The sequence below is a fragment of the Lithobates pipiens genome, unplaced genomic scaffold (assembly GCF_037356315.1).
Source record: "Lithobates pipiens isolate NorthernLeopardFrog02 unplaced genomic scaffold, aLitPip1_a1.2 Scaffold_35, whole genome shotgun sequence".
NCBI classification, from domain to species: Eukaryota; Metazoa; Chordata; class Amphibia; order Anura; family Ranidae; genus Lithobates; species Lithobates pipiens.
The window spans coordinates 10434525-10457641 of NW_027507811.1; the positions used below are offsets into that span (position 1 = coordinate 10434525).

Consider the following 23117-nt stretch of genomic DNA (forward strand, 5'->3'; position numbering starts at 1 on the left):
TATTCCTGTTCGGAGTGCGGGGAATGTTTTTATCATTTTGGAGAATACATTAAACATCAAAGATCTCACACAGGGAAGAAGCCGTATTCCTGTTCTGAGTGCGGGAAATGTTTTTCAGAAAGGAGCAGTCTCTTTAGACATCAGAAATTGCACACGGGGGAGAACATGTATTCCTGCTCTGACTGCGAAAAATGTTTTACGCAGAAATACATCCTTGTCCGTCATCAAAGAACCCACACAGGGGAGAAGCCGTATAACTGCTCCAAGTGTGGGAAATGTTTTACACAGAAACACATCCTTGAACGTCATCAGAGAATTCACACAGGGGAGAAGCTTTATTCCTGCCCCGAGTGTCCAAAATGTTACACGTGGAAAGAAGAACTTGTCAGACATCAGAGGTCTCACACGGGTGAGAAGCCGTATTCCTGCCTTGAGTGCGGGAAATGTTTTGCAGAGAAGAACACTCTTTCCAGACATCAGAGATTACACACGGGTGAGAATCTGTATTTCTGCTCTGAGTGTGGGAAATGTTTTACACAGATGTACGCCCTCGTCCTTCATCAAAGAACTCACACGGGTGAGAAGCCGTTTTCCTGCCCCGAGTGCGGGAAATGTTTTGCACAGAAGCCCACCCTCCTCCGTCATCAAAGATCTCACACAGGGGAGAGGCCTTTTTCCTGCCCCAAGTGCACAAAATGTTACAAATGGAAGGCAGAACTTGTTAAACACGAAAGGTCTCACACGGGGGAGAAGCCGTATTCCTGCCCCGAGTGCGGGAGATGCTTTTCTCGAAAGTTCAGTCTTACTGAACACCTGATACGCCACGCGGGGACAAAGCTGTTTTCCTGCACCGAATGCGAGAAATGTTACGTACGGAAACAAGAACTTGTCAGACATCAGAGGACTCACACGGGGGAGAAGCCGTATCCCTGCCCTGTGTGCGGGAAATGTTTCCCATCGAAATCAGAGCTTGGCAGACATCAGAAATCTCACACGGAGGAGAAGCCGTGTTCCTGTCCTGAGTGCGGGATTTGCTTCCCAGGGAAATCGGAACTTGTCAGACATCAGATGACTCACACGGAGGAGAAGCCGTATCCCTGCCCTGAGTGCGGGGAATGTTTCCCAGAGAAATTAGAACTTGTTAGACATCAGAAATCTCACACTGGGGAGAAGTCGTGTTCCTGCCCTGAGTGCGGGAAATGTTTTTTACAGGAGTCTGATCTTGATAGACATCGGAGAACCCACACAACCGTTAATATGTATTAGTATAGAAATGTCTTCTGTATGAATCAAATTTTGCCATACATTAGAGATCTCACCTTGATATACCTCCCCCAAAAACGGGGCTGAAGAGTGGATGCTGTAGAAGCTTCACCATACATGGACATCCCCAAAAAACACAGAGCTGAAGAGTGGATGCTGAAGGAGCTTCACCATACATGGACATCCCCAAAAAACACAGAGCTGAAGAGTGGATGCTGAAGGAGCTTCACCATACATGGACATCCCCAAAAACACTGAGCTGAAGAGTGGATGCTGAAGGAGCTTCACTATACATGGACATCCCCAAAAAACACAGAGCTGAAGAGTGGATGCTGAAGGAGCTTCACTATACATGGACATCCCCAAAAACACTGAGCTGAAGAGTGGATGCTGTAGAAGCTTCACCATACATGGACATCCCCAAAAAACACAGAGCTGAAGAGTGGATGCTGTGGAAGCTTCACCATACATGGACATCCCCAAAAAACACAGAGCTGAAGAGTGGATGCTGAAGGAGCTCCATCATACATGGACATTCCCAAAAAACACAGAACTGAAGAGTGGATGCTGTAGAAGCTTCACCATACATGGACATCCCCAAAAACACTGAGCTGAAGAGTGGATGCTGAAGGAGCTTCATCATACATGGACATTCCCAAAAAACACAGAGCTGAAGAGTGGATGCTGTAGAAGCTTCACCATACATGGACATCCCCAAAAACACTGAGCTGAAGAGTGGATGCTGTAGAAGCTTCACCATACATGGACATCCCCAAAAACACAAGAGTGGATGCTGAAGGAGCTTCATCATACATGGACATCCCCAAAAAACACAGAGCTGAAGAGTGGATGCTGAAGGAGCTTCATCATACATGGACATCCCCAAAAACACAGAGCTGAAGAGTGGATGCTGAAGGAGCTTCACTATACATGGACATCCCCAAAAAACACAGAGCTGAAGAGTGGATGCTGTAGAAGCTTCACCATACATGGACATCCCCAAAAAACACAGAGCTGAAGAGTGGATGCTGTAGAAGCTTCACCATACATGGACATCCCCAAAAACACAGAGCTGAAGAGTGGATGCTGAAGGAGCTTCATCATACATGCACATCCCCAAAAAACACAGAGCTGAAGAGTGGATGCTGTAGAAGCTTCACCATACATGGACATCCCCAAAAAACACAGAGCTGAAGAGTGGATGCTGTAGAAGCTTCACCATACATGGACATCCCCAAAAACACAGAGCTGAAGAGTGGATGCTGAAGGAGCTTCATCATACATGGACATCCCCAAAAAACACAGAGCTGAAGAGTGGATGCTGAAGCAGCTCCATCATACATGGACATCCCCAAAAAACACAGAGCTGAAGAGTGGATGCTGAAGGAGCTCCATCATACATGGACATCCCCAAAAACACAGAGCTGAAGAGTGAATGCTGAAGGAGCTTCATCATACATGGACATTCCCAAAAACACAGAGCTGAAGAGTGGATGCTGAAGGAGCTTCATCATATATGGACATTCCCAAAAAACACAGAGCTGAAGAGTGGATGCTGTAGGAGCTTCATCATACATGGACATCCCCAAAAAACACAGAGCTGAAGAGTGGATGCTGAAGGAGCTCCATCATACATGGACATTCCCAAAAACACAGAGCTGAAGAGTGGATGCTGAAGGAGCTTCATCATATATGGACATTCCCAAAAACACAGAGCTGAAGAGTGGATGCTGAAGGAGCTCCATCATACATGGACATTCCCAAAAACACAGAGCTGAAGAGTGGATGCTGAAGGAGCTTCTTCATACATGGACATTATCCTCTCCTTGGCTTGAAGGCCAATTTCGAAAGACTCTCTTCTCTTTCCTCTGTACTTTTGATTCTTCCATTCTTCTCCTTTCTCTTCAGTTTTATGGTTTTGGCCTCTCAGGTGCACCCTAGAACTGCATGGATATACCTTGGTGTTTTGGGGGATTTAGGTTTAGATTTATGGGATTCCGTGTGGAGACCACATTAGTTACAGGAGATCCCATTCTTGACATCAGCTTGAGGTCTCCACACAGCATCCCATAAATCTAAACCTAAATCCCCCAAAACACTGAGGTATATCCATGTGGTTCTAGGGTACACCTGAGAGACCAAAACTAATACAAACCATCAAATGGAATTGAAGTCTTTTAGGAAGTCTCCATCACAACCTCTTTTAGTGTTTATGGAGTTTAAGGCCTTTAACCTCTTTGGCACTGCTGTCCCTTCCCTATGGTCCTAAAGAGGTTAAAGGCCTTAAACTCCATAAACACTAAAGAGGTTGTGATGGAGATTTCCTAAAAGACTTCAATTCCATTTTATGTTTGGTTTGTGTTCATTTTGGCCTCTCAGGTGCACCCTAGAACTACATGGATATACCGCAGTGTTTTGGGGGATTTAGGTTTAGATTTATGGGATGCCGTGTGGAGACCACAAGCTGATGTCAAGAATAGGATCTCCTGTAACTATGTGGTCTCCACACGGCATCCCATAAATCTAAACCTAAATCCCCCAAAACACTGAGGTATATCCATGTGGTTCGAGGCCAAAACTAATACAAACCAACAAATAAACCAAAAAATTGAAGAAATGTCTTTTATGAAGTCTCCATCACAACCTATTTAAGGCCTTCAACCTCTTTGACACTGCTGTCCCTTCCCTATGGTCCTAAAGAGGTTAAAGGCCTTAAACTCCATAAACACTAAAGAGGTTGTGATGAAGACTTCCTAAAAGATTTATCTTCCATTTTATGGTTTGCTTGTTGGTTTGCATTCGTTTTGGCCTCTCAGGTGCCTCCTAGAACCACATGGATATACCTCAGTGTTTTGGGAGACTTAGGTTTAGATTTATGGGATGCCGTATGGAGACCACATAGTTACAGGAGATCCCATTCTTGACATCAGCTTGTGGTCGCCACACGGCATCCCATAAATCGAAACCTAAATCCTCCCCCCCCCCCAAGACACAGAGGTATATCCATGTGGTTCTAGGGTACACCTGAGAGGCCAAAACAAATACAAACCAACAAACAAACCATAAAATGGAAGAAAAGTCTTTTAGGAAGTCTCCATCACAACCTATTTAAGGCCTTTAACCTCTTTGGCACTGCTGTCCCTTCCCTATGGTCCTAAAGAGGTTAAAGGCCTTAAACTCCATAAACACTAAAGAGGTTGTGATGGAGACTTCCTAAAAGACTTATTTTCCATTTTATGGTTTGCTTGTTGGTTTGCATTCGTTTTGGCCTCTCAGGTGCCTCCTAGAACCACGTGGATATACCTCAGTGTTTTGGGGATTTAGGTTTAGATTTATGGGATTCCGTGTGGAGACCCCATAGTTACAGGAGATCCCATTCTTGACATCAGCTTGAGGTCTCCACACAGCATCCCATAAATCTAAACCTAAATCCCCCAAAACACTGAGGTATATCCATGTGGTTCTAGGTTACACCTGAAAGGCCCAAACTAATACGAACAAACCATAAAATGGAAGAAAAGTCTTTTATGAAGTCTCCATCACAACCTCTTTAGTGTTTATGGAGTTTAAGGCCTTTAACCTCTTTAGGACCATAGGGAAGGGACAGCAGTCACAAGATAGAAAGGTAGTATGGCACATGTCAAGGAGTAGACCTCTCTGCACAGTCCGGACAGCTGCCACCCGTGTAATCCTCAATCACGACCATGCTGGTGGATTCCAGGGCTGATGGAGGAGCACAGGGAGGGGCTGACGGCAGAGATGTCACCGGATGAAGAGGCAGGAGGTGTGGCGGGACACATTCAGGGCACGCGTGCTCCTTCTTCAGGCCATGAAGCGGCCATTTTGGATGTGGTCTTACAGGAGCATCAGAGCCGGCGGACTACTTCTAGAGTCACCTCTTTAGGAGCCCCCTGCTTGCATTGTGCTGCGGATAGGCGGCTTCTACGGGCACAATAACGTACCTATACATTGCTGGCCGCTTACGGGGCACGCAGGGAGAAGAAACAAATAGATTAACACTTGTTAGGCACACACTTAGACCGTTTGATTACCCCCGAGATGATAAGCCCTTTCCCAGCCAGTGTCGTCAACGCAGTGGCATTGTATAGTATTAGCACTGATCACTGTATTATTGTCACTGGAGATGTAGTTGTCAGTCTGTTCCCACCCAGTGTCAGTTAGTGTCAGATTTTCTGCCGCTCTATCACGGTTCCACTAAAAGTCCCCGATCACTGCCATTACTACTACCCTGTTTCCCCCCCCCCATAAAAAAAGACCTAGCGTGATTGTCGGTGATGGCTGCAATATAAGCCCTACATCCCCAAAAAAGCCCTAGTTAAAGTCCTTGTAGGTCTTACTTTTTCAGGGTAGGGCTTATTTGGGGGGTAGGGCTTATTTTGCAGCCATCATGGACAATCACGCTAGGTCTTATTTTCGGGAAACGGTATTACAAAAAAAGAAAAAAAAAAAGAATAAATAACGTTAAAAAAAAATTCCAGTATATATCCCATAATTTGTAGACTCTATAACTTTCACACAAACCAATCAATATACGGTTATTGAGAGATTTTTTATTTTTTTTTTTACCAAAGACATATAGCAGAATACATTTTGGCCAAAATGTATTAAGAAATTTGATTAAATTTTTTTTTTGGATATGTTTTAAAGCAAAAAGTAAAAAATATAATTTTTTTCAAAATTGTTTGTCTTTTTCATTTATATAATAATAAAAAAAAAAAATAATAATTAAAAAAAAAACAGTGGTGATCAAATACCACCAAAAGAAAGCTCTATTTATGTGAAAAAAATATGATATGAATTTCATTTGGGTTCAGTGTTAAATAACTGCACAATTACCAGTTCAAGTAGCGGAGTGCTGGATAGCAAAAAATAACCTGGTTATGAAAGCGGGGGGGGGGGGGTAAAAACTTCCAAGGTATGAAGCTGGCCATACACCAGTAGAATTTTATTTGTTATGCAGCAATTTCGTTGAAAAGCCCTTCAAATTTCAACCGGACCTTCTACATCAGGGATATGCCATTAGCGGACCTCCAGCTGTTTGCGCAACTACAAGTTCCATCATGCCTCGGCCTCTGGGTGTCATGCTTGTGGTTGTTAGAGTCTTGCTATGCCTCATGGGACTTGTAGTTCCTGCACAGCTAGAGGTCCACTAATTGCATATGCCTGTTCTTCATGAATGGAATCCCAGATGGACTGAGCAGGTTTCAGTTGTTGGTAGAAGGACATGTCCATTATAACGAGGAGAAACGTTCCCAAATGAAAACCATGTTTACCGATGGAATTTTGTTTGCTTGAGGTAAAAAAAAAAAAAAACTTCCATCCCGCTCTCTCAAAAAAAAATTCAACACTACAGTCAAAAAATTCTAATGGCTTTGACCTCACTGACCATTAGAATATCAAACACATGTTCCCGAAAATGTTCAAATAAAATTCTACTGAGGGTATGGCCAGCTTTACTCTACAAGAAGAGTCCCCACAACCACCGCACACTGCATCAGATTGGTCTGCATGGGTGTCGTCCCAGAAGGAAGCCTCTTCTAAAGACGATGCACTCAGAACAGGCCTCGCCATGGTCCACCAAAGAAGTTGAGGTCACGTGCTCAGCGTCATATCCAGAGGTTGTGTTTTGGAAATAGACGTGCTGCCAGCATTGCTGCAGAGGTTGTGGGGGGGGGGGGTCAGCCTGTCAGTGCTCAGACCATACGCCGCACACTGCATCAAATTGGTCTGCATGGCCGTGGCCCCAGAAAGAAGCCTCTTCTAAAGACGATGTACTCAGAACAGGCCTCGCCATGGTCCACCAAAGAAGTTGAGTGTCACATGCTCAGCGTCATATCCAGAGGTTGTGTTTGGGAAATAGACGTGCTGCCAGCATTGCTGCAGAGGTTGTAGGGGTGGGGGGACAGCCTGTCAGTGCTCAGACCGTACGCTGCATCAAATTGGTCTGCATGGCTGTCATCCCAGAAGGAAGCCTCTTCTAAAGATGATGCACTCAGAACAGGCCTCCCCATGGTCTGCCAAAGAAGTTGAGGTCATGTGCTCAGAGTCATATCCAGAGGTTGTGTTTTGGAAATAGACGTGCTGCCAGCATTGCTGCAGAGGTTGAAGGGGTGGGGGGGGGGGTCAGCCTGTCAGTGCTCAGACCATACGCCGCACACTGCATCAAATTGGCAGCAAATTGCATCAAATTGGTCTGCATGGCTGTCGTCCCAGAAGGAAGCCTCTTCTAAAGATGATCCATAAGAAAGACCACAAACAGTTTGCTGAAGACAAGCCGACTAAGGAGATGGATTACTGGAACCATGTCCTGTGTAGTGATGGCCGAACGGTTCGCCCGGCGGTCGTTTCGCGGCGAATTTCCGACTTTCGCCGTCCGCGGGTTCGAACGCCTTTTTCCGTCGTTCGCCCCGGCGGACTTACGTGTTTAATGTATACAAGAACTTTAACCTTTCGTGACACGTTTATCATGTGTTACAGGACAACCAATTGAGACATGACAGCTCATGGACACTTGGACATTCCCCCTAACCTATAAATACACCCGATCCGGTGGCCATTTTACATTCTTTCTTCTGTCACTGTAGGGAAAGGATCCTGTGTGGAGTAGGGACAGAGAAAACGCTAGCTATTTGGTACACAAAAGTTCTTTTCAGGACTGGTATAGGTGTTAGGTCAGCAGCCTGAGTTTCTTTTGTCAGTTTAGATAAAGGGACAGAGCGCTGTATGCTGCTATTTTAGGGACAGCTCAGCCAGATTAGTCTTTCTTCATCATCATCATCATCATCATCATTAGCTGTTACTATCAGGTCCACAAAAGAGCTGTTCCAGCTAATCGTTCCAGCCTACTCTTTTTTGCCAATTTGTATAGGGACAGGCAGGAAGCAGTGTGTCAGGCAGTGAGGATAATTTTAAAGACTTGCTGTTACTATTAGTTCCACAAAGGTTCTTTTCAGGACTGGTATCAGTGGTACGGTAATAGGCTTGTACACGTATAATATTCTTTCTTCCAAATATAGAAAGAATATTATACTTGACTGCTGCCCTTCTGCTGCAGTCTGCTAATCATTCACAACTCACTTGTTCCACAAAGCTCTTTATCAGGACTGGTAACTTGGTCTGTCTAGGGTGCTACGGTACATAGGCTTGGGTGCGGTACAGTCTGCTGTTCTGTAAGGACCGCTATCGGTCCACAATACATAGGGTTGCCGTGCACTACTGCTGACCGCTGCCCTATACTGCAGCAGTCCTTCATTGGTATAGGGACTGACGTACAGTCTGCTAATCACTAACACACAACCTGCTTGGTCCACAAAAGTTCTTATAAGGACTGGTAACTTGGTATAGGGTGCTACGGTACATAGGCCTGAGTGCGTTACAGTCTGCTGTTCTGTAAGGACCGCTATCGGTCCACAATACATAGGGTTGCCGTGCACTACTGCTGACCGCTGCCCTATACTGCAGCAGTCCTTCAGCGGTATAGGGACTGACGCACAGTCTGCTAAACACTAACACACAACCTGCTTGGTCCACAAAAGTTTTTATAAGGACTGGTAACTTGGTATAGGGTGCTACGGTACATAGGCCTGAGTGCAGTACAGTCTGCTGTTCTGTAAGGACCGCTATCGGTCCACAATACATAGGGTTGCCGTGCACTACTGCTGACCGCTGCCCTATACTGCAGCAGTCCTTCATTGGTATAGGGACTGACGTACAGTCTGCTAATCACTAACACACAACCTGCTTGGTCCACAAAAGTTCTTATAAGGACTGGTAACTTGGTATAGGGTGCTACGGTACATAGGCCTGAGTGCGTTACAGTCTGCTGTTCTGTAAGGACCGCTATCGGTCCACAATACATAGGGTTGCCGTGCACTACTGCTGACCGCTGCCCTATACTGCAGCAGTCCTTCATTGGTATAGGGACTGACGTACAGTCTGCTAATCACTAACACACAACCTGCTTGTTCCACAAAAGTTCTTATAAGGACTGGTAACTTGGTATAGGGTGCTACGGTACATAGGCTTGAGTGCGGTACAGTCTGCTGTTCTGTAAGGACCGCTATCGGTCCACAATAGATAGGGTTGACGTGCACCACTGCTGACCGCTGCCCTATACTGCAGCAGTCCTTCAGCGGTATAGGGACTGACGTACAGTCTGCTAAACACTAATACACAACCTGCTTGGTCCACAAAAGTTCTTATAAGGACTGGTAACTTGGTATAGGGTGCTACGGTACATAGGCTTGAGTGCGGTACAGTCTGCTGTTCTGTAAGGACCGCTATCGGTCCACAATAGATAGGGTTGACGTGCACCACTGCTGACCGCTGCCCTATACTGCAGCAGTCCTTCAGCGGTATAGGGACTGACGCACAGTCTGCTAAACACTAACACACAACCTGCTTGGTCCACAAAAGTTTTTATAAGGACTGGTAACTTGGTATAGGGTGCTACGGTACATAGGCCTGAGTGCGTTACAGTCTGCTGTTCTGTAAGGACCGCTATCGGTCCACAATACATAGGGTTGCCGTGCACTACTGCTGACCGCTGCCCTATACTGCAGCAGTCCTTCATTGGTATAGGGACTGACGTACAGTCTGCTAATCACTAACACACAACCTGCTTGGTCCACAAAAGTTCTTATAAGGACTGGTAACTTGGTATAGGGTGCTACGGTACATAGGCCTGAGTGCGTTACAGTCTGCTGTTCTGTAAGGACCGCTATCGGTCCACAATACATAGGGTTGCCGTGCACTACTGCTGACCGCTGCCCTATACTGCAGCAGTCCTTCAGCGGTATAGGGACTGACGCACAGTCTGCTAAACACTAACACACAACCTGCTTGGTCCACAAAAGTTCTTATAAGGACTGGTAACTTGGTATAGGGTGCTACGGTACATAGGCCTGAGTGCAGTACAGTCTGCTGTTCTGTAAGGACCGCTATCGGTCCACAATACATAGGGTTGCCGTGCACTACTGCTGACCGCTGCCCTATACTGCAGCAGTCCTTCATTGGTATAGGGACTGACGTACAGTCTGCTAATCACTAACACACAACCTGCTTGTTCCACAAAAGTTCTTATAAGGACTGGTAACTTGGTATAGGGTGCTACGGTACATAGGCTTGAGTGCGGTACAGTCTGCTGTTCTGTAAGGACCGCTATCGGTCCACAATAGATAGGGTTGACGTGCACCACTGCTGACCGCTGCCCTATACTGCAGCAGTCCTTCAGCGGTATAGGGACTGACGTACAGTCTGCTAAACACTAATACACAACCTGCTTGGTCCACAAAAGTTCTTATAAGGACTGGTAACTTGGTATAGGGTGCTACGGTACATAGGCTTGAGTGCGGTACAGTCTGCTGTTCTGTAAGGACCGCTATCGGTCCACAATAGATAGGGTTGACGTGCACCACTGCTGACCGCTGCCCTATACTGCAGCAGTCCTTCAGCGGTATAGGGACTGACGCACAGTCTGCTAAACACTAACACACAACCTGCTTGGTCCACAAAAGTTTTTATAAGGACTGGTAACTTGGTATAGGGTGCTACGGTACATAGGCCTGAGTGCGTTACAGTCTGCTGTTCTGTAAGGACCGCTATCGGTCCACAATACATAGGGTTGCCGTGCACTACTGCTGACCGCTGCCCTATACTGCAGCAGTCCTTCATTGGTATAGGGACTGACGTACAGTCTGCTAATCACTAACACACAACCTGCTTGGTCCACAAAAGTTCTTATAAGGACTGGTAACTTGGTATAGGGTGCTACGGTACATAGGCCTGAGTGCGTTACAGTCTGCTGTTCTGTAAGGACCGCTATCGGTCCACAATACATAGGGTTGCCGTGCACTACTGCTGACCGCTGCCCTATACTGCAGCAGTCCTTCAGCGGTATAGGGACTGACGCACAGTCTGCTAAACACTAACACACAACCTGCTTGGTCCACAAAAGTTCTTATAAGGACTGGTAACTTGGTATAGGGTGCTACGGTACATAGGCTTGAGTGCGGTACAGTCTGCTGTTCTGTAAGGACCGCTATCGGTCCACAATAGATAGGGTTGACGTGCACCACTGCTGACCGCTGCCCTATACTGCAGCAGTCCTTCAGCGGTATAGGGACTGACGTACAGTCTGCTAAACACTAATACACAACCTGCTTGGTCCACAAAAGTTCTTATAAGGACTGGTAACTTGGTATAGGGTGCTACGGTACATAGGCTTGAGTGCGGTACAGTCTGCTGTTCTGTAAGGACCGCTATAGGTCCACAATAGATAGGGTTGACGTGCACCACTGCTGACCGCTCACCTATACTGCAGCAGTCCTTCAGCGGTATAGGGACTAAGAGTTTTGTCACAGGGTCATTTAAAAAATGACATGCAGAGGAAGAGGCAGGCCCTTCCGCAGGGGTGGTAGGGGTAGGGCAGGAGCAACAGGCTTGAGCCAAAGTGGGAAGTTGCAGAAGGTGCGTTCAATTACTTTAAAGGATGCACCAGACTTGGTTGAGTGGCTCGCTCAGCCTTACTCTTCTGCACCCTCCTCATCCTCTCGATCTGCACCCTCTTCTTCACTCTCTGCTATGTGCACCCCCAAAGACACTACCACCAACAACACGACCACCACCACCACCACCACATACCTTCCGCTTGAGTCACTGGAATTATTTTCCGATCCATATCAAGAGGACATTTCTGATGCGCAGCCACTCTTGGTATTGGATCAGGAAGAGGAGGTAGCAACAAGCGCTACTCAGCAGTCTGACGCCAGTACCCAGATCAGCCCAAGGAGGAGGTTGGTCCCCGGTGTTGCTGCCTACTCTACTTATAGCGGTGGGGAAGGTGACGTTGATGATGACGTGTCTAGTGATGTCACGTGGGTGCCCACAAGAGAGGAAGAGGAGGGGAGTTCAGAGGGAGATATGGACCAGCAGATAGGGAGGAGAAGCAGCAATGACTTACATTGCACAGCAGGGACAAAGCAGACTGCAAATGTATCAGGAGCGAGTCATCGACCATGTACGGTCACATCTGGCGCTCCCAGGACACCGGCACATGGCTCCGCAGTGTGGGCTTTTTTTAACGTGTCCGCTGCTGACAATAGCGTTGCCATCTGCAATCTTTGCAGTCAACGCGTTAGTCGCGGTAAGCCCAATACTCACCTAGGGACGACCGCCTTAAGAAGGCACATGAGCAGCCATCACCGAGCCCAGTGGGAGCAACGGAACACACAAAGCCACACTGCAGGCTCTCACCGTCCAGCCTCGTCTTCTACTTCTCCTTCTCCTCTCTCCTCACAATTGTCCTCCACTCCACCTTCCATCACGCCAAGCTCACATTTTTCTGCAAAAAGGCAGGCTTCCGTGGGCCTAATGTTTGAGCGTAAAAAAATGATGACGCCGGATAACCCTCTTGCCCAACGGTTGGCGGCTGGCTTGTCAGAACTCATAGCCCGCCAACTACTGCCATATAAACTGGTGGACTCGGAGGCCTTTCGCAAATTTGTGGCCATTGGAACACCACAATGGAAGGTCCCAGGAAGGAAGTATTTCTCAGAGAAGGGCATCCCAGAGCTATATGGCCATGTTCAGCGGCAAGTGAATGTATCTCTGGCACACAGTGTCGGTGCCAAGATACATCTGACCACAGACACGTGGTCTAGCAAACACGGGCAGGGAAGGTATATCAGTTTTACTGCCCACTGGGTGAACCTTCTGACGGCCGTCAAGCATGTAACCCGTGGCACCCGTGTAGATTTGGTTTTACCGCCACGGATTGCATGCAGGCCTGACTCTTCTTCTCCTCCTCCTACTCCATCCTCCTCCCTCTCCTCCTCAGCTGCCTCCTCCTTTTCCGCTGCTAGCGTCTCTTCCACTGCACCGCCCAAGCTCCCCAGAACCTATTCCACATGCCAGGTGAGACGTTGCCATGCCGTGCTGCGTCTGTTGTGCCTGGAAGCAAAGAGCCACACTGGCCCGGCACTCCTTTCAGCTTTGCGTTCACAGGCAGATGAGTGGCTAACACCGCTCAATTTGACAGTTGGTAAAGTGGTGTGTGACAACGGTGCCAATCTGCTTAGCGCATTGAAACAGGGCAAAATCACGCACGTGCCGTGCATGGCACACGTCTTAAACTTGGTCGTGCAGCGATTCCTTGTCAAATACCCTGGGGTCCAGGACATCTTGCGGCAGGCAAGGAAAATCTCGGCCCATTTCAGAAGATCTTACACGGCCATGGCTCGCCTTGCTGACATTCAGCGGCGACACCATCTGCCGGTCAGACGTCTTATTTGCGATTGCCCGACGCGATGGAACTCAACCTTCTATATGCTTGATAGGCTGCTCCAGCAGAAACGTGCAGTTAACGTCTACCTGTATGAACTCTGCGAAAGAAACGGTTCTGGGGAGCTGGGTTTTTTTTCACCGCGCCAGTGGCTGCTCATGCGCGACACATGCAGACTTCTGCGGCCATTTGAGGAGATCACCAAACTGGTCAGTCGCAGCCATGGCGCCATCAGTGACATGGTACCTTATGCCTTCTTTCTGGAGCGTGCATTGCGTCGTGTCATTGATCAGGCTGTGGAGGAGCAGGAGCGGGAAGATGAGGAAGTCGCAATGCTGGATGAATTCCCAGGGGGGGCTACTCTATCTGAGACAAGTCAACAACAGGAGTCTGATGAGGAGTCAGAGGAGGATGGTGCCGGGGCGGATGAGCAGGAGCAAGAAGAGCATGCTTTAAACCTTTCTGGGATCCCTGTTGTGCGAGGATGGGGAGAGGAGAATGAAGAGGACGACATTATCCTGGATGATGAGCAGGAGCCAGGCCACCACACCGCTTCCACTTTAGTGCAAATGGGGGCCTTCATGCTCCAGTGTTTTAATAGGGACCCCCGTATAAAAAGCATGAGGGTCAAGGACCAGTACTGGGTGGCAACGTACTTAGACCCCCGGTACAAACACAAAATGGCGGAAATGTTACCGCCGTCGCAGAGGGCTGTCAGAATGCAGCACTTCCAGGCCTTGCTTCGAGAAATGCTGCATTCTGCTTTTGCGTGCGCTGGCAGAGGAGCAATTCCCACTCCCAGAGAAGGATTTGCGGGTACCAATCCAACAGCGCCTGCAAGAAGAGGCCGGTTTGAAGATGTGTTGGTGACTTCGGATATGAGGTCATTCTTTCAGCCGACCCATCGACAGGTGTCATCCGGATCCAGCATCAGGGAACGCCTAGACCGTCAGGTGTCCGACTACATTGGGTTAACGGCCGATGTGGACGCTCTGAGGAGTGATGAACCCCTAGACTACTGGGTGGGCAGGCTTGACCTCTGGCCAGAGCTTGCCCAATTTGCAATCGAACTGTTGGCTTGCCCCTCATCCAGTGTCCTGTCCGAAAGGACGTTCAGCGCAGCAGGGGGGATTGTGACCGATAAGCGTACTCGCCTAGCTCACCACAGTGTTAACTACCTCACATTTCTAAAAATGAATGAGGCATGGATCTCGGAGGAATTCAACACATGTGATCAGTAGACCATGTATATGTCTATAAACAATTTTTGGAATCAAGCACACAGACCTTCTTAATTCATTTGGCTCACTTCCCTGACCCAAAAAAGCACACCGTACTATATGCCCCTACCCTCCTCTTTGAAGAGGTTGAGCGGTGTCATATTTCTACTGGGGCTGCTTATTATGAGGGGTTCCCACCATCCCTGTGCTGTGCTGACTTCCTCCTGGGTGTTCTTATTATGAGGGGCTCCCACCATCCCTGTGCTGTGCTGACTTCCTCCTGGGGGTTCTTATTATGAGGGGATCACACCATCCCTGTGCTGTGCTGACTTCCTCCTGGGGCTGCTTACGGTGCTGCTGTCAGCGCTGTATGTCACGGAGCTGCTGTCAGCGCTGTATGTCACGGAGCTGCTGTCAGCGCTGTATGTCACGGAGCTGCTGTCAGCGCTGTATGTCACGGAGCTGCTGTCAGCGCTGTATGTCACGGAGCTGCTGTCAGCGCTGTATGTCACGGAGCTGCTGTCAGCGCTGTATGTCACGGAGCTGCTGTCAGCGCTGTATGTCACGGAGCTGCTGTCAGCGCTGTATGTCACGGAGCTGCTGTCAGCGCTGTATGTCACGGAGCTGCTGTCAGCGCTGTATGTCACGGTGCTGCTGTCAGCGCTGTATGTCACGGAGCTGCTGTCAGCGCTGTATGTCACGGAGCTGCTGTCAGCGCTGTATGTCACGGAGCTGCTGTCAGCGCTGTATGTCACGGAGCTGCTGTCAGCGCTGTATGTCACGGAGCTGCTGTCAGCGCTGTATGTCACGGTGCTGCTGTCAGCGCTGTATGTCACGGAGCTGCTGTCAGCGCTGTATGTCACGGAGCTGCTGTCAGCGCTGTATGTCACGGAGCTGCTGTCAGCGCTGTATGTCACGGAGCTGCTGTCAGCGCTGTATGTCACGGAGCTGCTGTCAGCGCTGTATGTCACGGTGCTGATGTCAGTGCTCTGTATTACGGTGCTGCTGTCAGTGCTCTGTATCTCCTGCACCCTCTTGTTTGCCTACCCTGGTCCCTGACCTTCCCTCTCCTCCATTGCCTTCATTAGCTCCATAGTCCTGAATTGTCAGAACAATTTCCCAAATAAAAAAAAAATGCTTGTAGTTATCGATCCCAAATTCACCTCATACATGTATTATGCTATTGTCCAGGTGGTGGGACTACGTGCTACCCCCTAATAATTACCCCGTGGCCGCAAATTCGACCTAAAGGTTTGCGAAATTCGCCTCCCATTGAAGTCAATGGAGCCCGCGGCGAACGGTCGTTTTCGCGAACGTTTGTGTCCGTTCGCGTTTCGCGTTCGCGAAACGTCCCGTCGGAAGTTCGTCCATCACTAGTCCTGTGGTCTGATGAGACCAAGATAAACGTATTTGGTGTCAGATGGTGACAAGCGTGTGTGGGGGCAACCAGGTGAGGAGGACAAAGACAAGTGTGTCTTGTCTACAGTCAGGCATGGTGGTGGGGGTGTCATGATCTGGGGCTGCCGGAACTGGGGGGCTACAGATCATTGAGGGGACCATGAATGCCAACATGTACTGTGACATACTGAAGCAGAGCATGATCCCCTCCCTTCAGAGACTGGGCCGCAGGGCAGTATCCAACATGATAACCACCCCAAACACACCTCCAAGATGACCACTGCCTTGCTAAAGAAGCTGAGGGTAAAGGTGATGGACTGGCCAAGCATGTCTCCAGACCTAAACCCTATTGAACATCTGTGGGACATCCTCAAACGGAAGGTGGAGGAGCGCAAGGTATCTAACATCCACCAGCGCCGTGATGTCATCATGGAGGAGGGGAAGAGGACTCCAGTGACAACCCATGACGCTCTGGTGACCTCCATGCCCAAGAGAGTTAAGGCAGCGCTGCAAAATAATGGCGGCCACACAAAATATTGACACTTTGGGCCCAATTTGGACATTTTCACTTAGGGGGTGTACTCACTTTTGCTGCCAACGGTTTAGGCATTAATGGCTCTGTGTTGAGTTATTTTTGAGGGGACGGCAAATTTACACTGTTATACAAGCTGTACACTCACTACTTTACATTGTAGACAAGTGTCATTTCTTCAGTGTTGTCACATGAATAGATACAAAAATGTGAGGGGTGTACTTATTTTTGTGAGATACTGTAAATCAACTTCATTTATCCTTCCCTCCAATCCATTTTATATACCTATCTAACCACCCCAGTACCCCCCTCACCTTTTAATAAAAGGCTACTTTCTGTTCATGGTTAAGGCTTAACCCCCAAAGATTGGTTTCCACCACCAAACGCCACCCTCCCCTTCGGTCGGTCATCCGTTTACCCACCAGCCCCGCCCCCCCCCCCGCCGCACTTACCCCTGAAGTAAAGGACATGGCCGTATGCAGGAGATGTGATGCCGCTGAATGCAGGAAGACGTGTGGCGGCCCTGGACCAAGTCAAAGGGTCCGGTGTGCCTCCCAGAACGAGCCAAGCCGATCACGAAGGGAAGCCAACTGGGAAGCGGGGCCGAGGACCAGGGGAGCCGAGCCGAAGTGTCAGGCGTGCCTGGATGATGTGCAGCAACAAGGTGGATGGGAGGAAGGAGAAGGGAAAGCAGTGCTTCTCCTCTGGGAGAAAAAAAAAAAAACCCCAGTGGAATCCATATATGTCCAGCGCCCTGCATGTAGATTAGAGGCCGGGCGCCTGGATTAGGGGGACTGCGTCCTGTATGGACGGGCCGCCACTGATACCTCCATGGGTCCATCCGAGAGTCCAAGGTAAGAGGCTGGCTCTGCACAGGGTGGAGAGTGGGGCCAATAAAAAAAAGGGGCGGGGGGTGTGAGTTAGGGGGAGTAGCAAAGACTCGTCAAAAAGGGAACGGCAGGTAATGATGAACCCAGGGTTGCCAGAGTTTTGTATAACCACTTACGGGCCTTTTCTGGCACTTTTTGTTCGACGAGTTACTTACAATCAGTATTTTTTGCTGGAAAATTACTTTGAACCCCCAAACATGAGGCCTTAGAGGACAAATTGGTGGGTTTTCGCAATTTTTTGGTGGAAAAAAAAATAGACTTTTTTGAGGACGTACGTTGAGTAGGGCTAAATGAGGAGGGGTCAGGGGGGGGGGGAGACTCTAGCAGAGAAGAACGTAGAAATGATGTGAAATATCTCCTTACCAAAATTGGGTGACTGTGGGACAGGACCACCAGATATGGATAATTCTTTCTATTGTGCAATATTCTCGGGTGACCCATCCTTCTCGAGCCTCAGCCAGCCTAATTGAAGGATTCCACCTATATGCAACTAGGGTCTGTAATCTAAGTTCTAAAACATATCTCAAATACTCTCAATTAGGGATGAGCTTCGTGTCGACTCGAACATTGGCTGTTCGCCCGTTCAGCGAAGTCCGAACATTTTGGTCCGTTCGCGCCAAATTCGTGTGGCGCTCACGACCCACAATGCACTGCGATGGCGCAGTGCATTGCTGGCTCATGATTGGCCAAGCATGCACTGTGACCCCGCATGCTTGGCCAATCGCAGCGCCAGCAGCGAGGAGAGCCATGATTGCCTGTGGCCAATCATAGCTCAGGCTGTGTAGTACACGCCCCACACTATATAAAGCCGCCAGCGCGGCGGCCTTGTATAGTGTGTTGGCGTCTGAAGCAGTGGGTGTTCTGTGTACCTTCAACACAGTACACACCGATCGTTTTCGGACGATTTTCGATCTTGCTGTTGTGTAGTGGTTGTTGTCTGCGTGCCCTGACCGCAGTATACACCGCTATATTCACCTCACCTATATAGCTAGTGATCTATCTTTTATAATAGAGCTTGCAGTCAGTAGTGTTAGGAGCTTGTGCGTGCTGTCTGCATGCGCTGTACCCAGTACACACCGCTATATCCACCTACATAGCTCTTCTCTATTTGAGCCCACTTGCCATCTGCGGGAGTTATTGGAAGTTGTGTGTGCTTCCAGCACAGCACAGTATACATCTGTATATACCCCTTTATCTCTGGTGTTCTATAATAAAGGCATCTGCAGGAGTTAGTGGGTGTTGTGTGCCTCTAGCACAATATACACTACCCAACTGCTTTTTTACCCAACTCCCTTCAGGCCATTACCATGTCTGGAAGGCCAGCAAGGAGAGGCAGACAGGCGCGAGCCGATAAAAGAGGGCAAGCAGGCTCTGTGTCTAGAGACAACAGTGCTGGTCGTGGATGCGGTGCATTGTCATCAGCACGTGGCCATGGGACATGCTTGTCCTTCTTTTCGGCAGCTGGACATGTTGAACCGCAACATGCCAACGACTTGGTAGAGTGGATGACCAAGCCCTCTTCATCCTCCTCATCCTCTCTCACCCAGTCTCAGGGTACTAGCAAAGCAGCTGCCAACGCATCGTCTTCCCTCCTCTCAATGTCATCATCAGTGACTCCTTCCCTAGACCCACCACGTCCTCCTGAGGAGTCTCCTGAACTCTTTGAGCACAGTGTTGGGTACATGCTCCAGGAGGATGCCCAGTGTTTTGTGGGCTCTGATGATGACACTCAGCTAGAGGAAGGCAGTAGCGTGAATGCAGATAGAGGGGATGCTCAAGAAGGACAGCAATCTGGCAGTCATGTTCCACAAGCTGCAGCATACTGCCAGGTTTGCTACAGCGATGAAGAGGGAGGGGATGATGAGGGCACTGACTCCACGTGGGTGCCTGGAAGGAGAGAGGAGGAGGCACATGTCCAACAAGGCAGGATGCCCTCCGGGGGCCAGCTTAGGGGCAGCACACCGACTGAATCACACCGCAGAGCTCCGCCTGTGCAGGGCGCTGCCTCTGCGCGTTATTCTAAAAGTTCTTTGGTGTGGGCCTTTTTTGAGACGAGTGCATCAGATCGCACCGCTGCTATTTGCAACATATGTCTCAAGCGTATCTCGCGTGGCCAAAACATCAGCCGCTTGGGCACCACATGCTTGACCAGACATATGTTGACCTGCCATGCAGCTCGTTGGCAAGCGTACCTCAAAGACCCACACCAAAGAACAAAGCGGCCCTCTCCTTGCTCCTCATCAGCTGGCATCTCCAACCCCACTAGACCTTCAGTCCTCTCTGAAACCTGCTCTGAGAGGAATGAAGGTGTAGAATTGGGTGTGTCACAGCCAAGTGCTTCCGGGAACTCTGCTAGCGGTACACCCACGTCCGATTATAGCAGGCAAATGTCCCTGCCCCAGCTGCTGGACCGGCGAAAGAAGTTCACTCCCAGCCATCCACATGCCCAGCGGTTGAATGCTAGCTTGGCTAAATTGCTAGCACTTCAACTGCTGCCTTTTCAGTTGGTAGACTCGGCCCCCTTCCGTGAGTTTGTACAACGTGCGGTTCCTCAGTGGCAGGTCCCCAAACAACACTTTTTCTCACGGAAAGCGATTCCGGCTCTCTACCGGCATGTGGAAGGCAATGTCCTTGCCTCGCTGGACAGGGCGGTCAGCGGTAAGCTGCATATTACCGCTGACTCATGGTCCAGCAGGCATGGACAGGGACGTTACCTGTCTTTCACGGCCCATTGGGTCACTCTTCTGGCAGCTGGGAAGGATGCAGGACAAGGTGCAGTAGTGTTGGAGGTTGTTCCACCACACGCCTCCAAAATGCTACTATTGGTTGTGACACACCTCTCTCCTCCACCCCCTCCTCTTCTTCTTCCTCCATGGCCTCTTCCAGTGCTCTGTCCTCAGAACCAGCGGTGCTCCGTAGGCGTTCCAGGGGCTACGCAAGTACGCAGGCAAAACGATGCCATGCCGTGCTTGCGCTGGTTTGTTTGGGGGACAGGAGCCACACTGGGGCGGATGTTTTGTCAGCTCTGATGGGGCAGGCCGAGAGGTGGTTGACACCACGCCAGCTTAAGCCAGGAATGGTGGTTTGCGACAATGGCACCAACCTCCTCTCCGCCCTCCGACAGGGACAACTGACCCATGTGCCCTGTGTAGCTCACGTCCTTAACCTGGTGGTGCAGCGGTTCTTGGGCAGGTACCCCAGCTTACAGGATGTTCTGAAGCAGGCCAGGAAAGTCTGTGTGCATTTCCGCCGATCATTTAATGCCTGTGCTCGGCTGGCTGAGCTCCAAAAGGAGTTGAACCTGCCCAAGAACCGCCTTATATGTGACATGCCCACCAGGTGGAACTCAACGTTGGCCATGCTGCAGCGGCTGCACACGCAGCAGAGGGCCATCAATGAGTACCTGTGCGACTACGGCACCAGGACAGGGTCAGGGGAGCTCGTTTTTTTCTCACCACGCCAGTGGGGCATGATCAGGGATGCATGCACTGTCCTGTCACCGTTTGAGGAGGCCACAAGGATGGTGAGCAGTGACAGTGCATGCATCAGTGACACTGTACCTCTTGTCCACCTCTTGGAGCATACGCTGCGTGGAATAATGGACAGGGCACTTGAGGCAGAACAGAGGCAGGAAGAGGAGGACTTCCTTGCCTCTCAAGGCCCCCTTTATCCAGACAGTGTTCCTGCTGTGCCACCCATCACACAGGAAGAGGATGAGGAGGAGGAAGAGGAGGAGGAGGATGATTGTGTCAGCATGGAGGTGGAGGCTGGCACTCAGCATCAGCAGCAGCAGTCTTGTAGAGATGATTTACAGTCCCAAGAAACACGTGGACTTGTACGTGGCTGAGAGGAGGTAGCTGCGGATCATGTTGTCCTTAGTGACCCAGAGGACTCCGGACCGAATGCCTCAGCTAACCTACGCTGCATGGCCTCCCTGATCCTGCAAAGCCTGCGGAAGGATCCTCGTATTCTTCGGATCAAGGAGGGGGACCATTACTGGCTGGCCACTCTCCTTGATCCACGGTACAAGGGTAAGGTTGCCGACCTTATCTTGCCATCGCAGAGGGAGCAGAGGACGAGACATCTCCGGGAGGCCTTGCAGAAAGGTCTGTGCAACGCGTTCCCAGAGACTGGGCGGTTACAAACTTCTGGTCCTGGACAACGTGTTGCTGAGGCATCGGTCAGAAGGAGCGGTGGAGAAGGTGGCCGTCTGACTGATGCTTTCAGACAATTTTTTAGTCCGCAGCCCCAAGGTATGATCGGTTCCAGCAACCATCGCCAGCGTCTGATTTACATGGTGCAGGAATACCTAGGGGCAAGGTCAGACTTGGACACCTTTCCCACCGAAAATCCTCTGGCTTACTGGGTCTTGAGGATGGATCACTGGCCAGAGCTTGCACAGTATGCAATTGAGCTACTGGCCTGTCCTGCATCCAGCGTTCTTTCTGAACGCACCTTCAGTGCTGCTGGTGGCTTTGTTACCGATCACAGGGTGCGCCTGTCCACCGAATCAGTTGATCGACTGACCTTCATCAAGATGAATCAGTCTTGGATCACCCACAGCTACCAAGCACCTGAAGCTGATGTAACCGAATAATTTTTTTTTTAAATATCACATCCCTTCAAGACTGCCTATGCTGATGCTGAGTGACTGTCCTGTTATGTTGATTGTCTATCCTCTTCCTCCTCCGATAATATGTTGGAAGAACATTTCTGTTTCTGGGTGATGCCATCAGCCCTATTTTTCTGCCCCTGTTTAACAGGGGCGTTTAAGTACAATTTTTGATGCAATGCTTTGCAGCAGGGCTAATTCCTGCAATAAAACTAGAGTATATGGGAGAGGTTGCAGTGTCGTGGCACCAGCACCAGTGCCTAAGGCCCAATTTTTCTGCCCCTGTTTAACAGGGACATGTAATTACAATTCTTAATATAATATTTCACAGGAGGGCCCCTTCCTGTGCCCACCCAGAGTAACTGTGAGGACTTATAGTGTTGTGGCACCAGCACCACAACCACCAAAGGTCAATTTTTCTACCACTGTTCAACAATGGCATGTCATTACAATTCTTGATATAATCGTTCACAGCAGGGCGCTCCAGTGCCCACCAAGAGTCACTTTGAGGGCTTACAATGTTGTGGCAAAACCAACACCTTGTTCCGCCATTTCTGCAGAGCATATAGGGCAGGCCCCTACTTTCAAACATACAATTTACAAACATCTCCTACTTGCAAACGGAAGGAGACAACAGCAAGTGAGATGAAAAAAGATGGACGACAAAACAAATTATACAGGGGTGATAACCTTTCCCTTTGTTTTCCAAAAAGCTTAAAAATTTTTTTTTTTGACTGGAGCTACACTTTAAAAATGTACCAGTTGAAAATTACAAACAGATTCAACTTAACACAACAAACCTACACAGTCCCTGTCTTGTTTGCACCGCCTGTATACTGCTGTTCTGAGTATATAGGGCCTGGGGGCCACACGCATTTCCTTTTTTTAATATGGGTACAGG

At 49.2% G+C, this 23117-nt stretch overlaps 2 protein-coding genes across 2 annotated transcripts in view; both read left to right on the forward strand.

Annotated features, from left to right (window-relative positions):
• LOC143956078 (uncharacterized) overlaps positions 1 to 5524 on the forward strand; it is a 94509-nt gene extending 88985 nt beyond the window's left edge. The window contains exon 12 of the mRNA XM_077466203.1: positions 63 to 5524. Coding sequence (XP_077322329.1) covers positions 63 to 1266 — 1204 coding nt within the window. The 3' untranslated portion in view covers positions 1267 to 5524. The remainder of the gene's footprint in view (positions 1 to 62) is intronic.
• Positions 1 to 23117, forward strand: part of LOC143955853 (uncharacterized) — a 126908-nt gene that overhangs the window by 27336 nt on the left and 76455 nt on the right. The window lies entirely within an intron of this gene.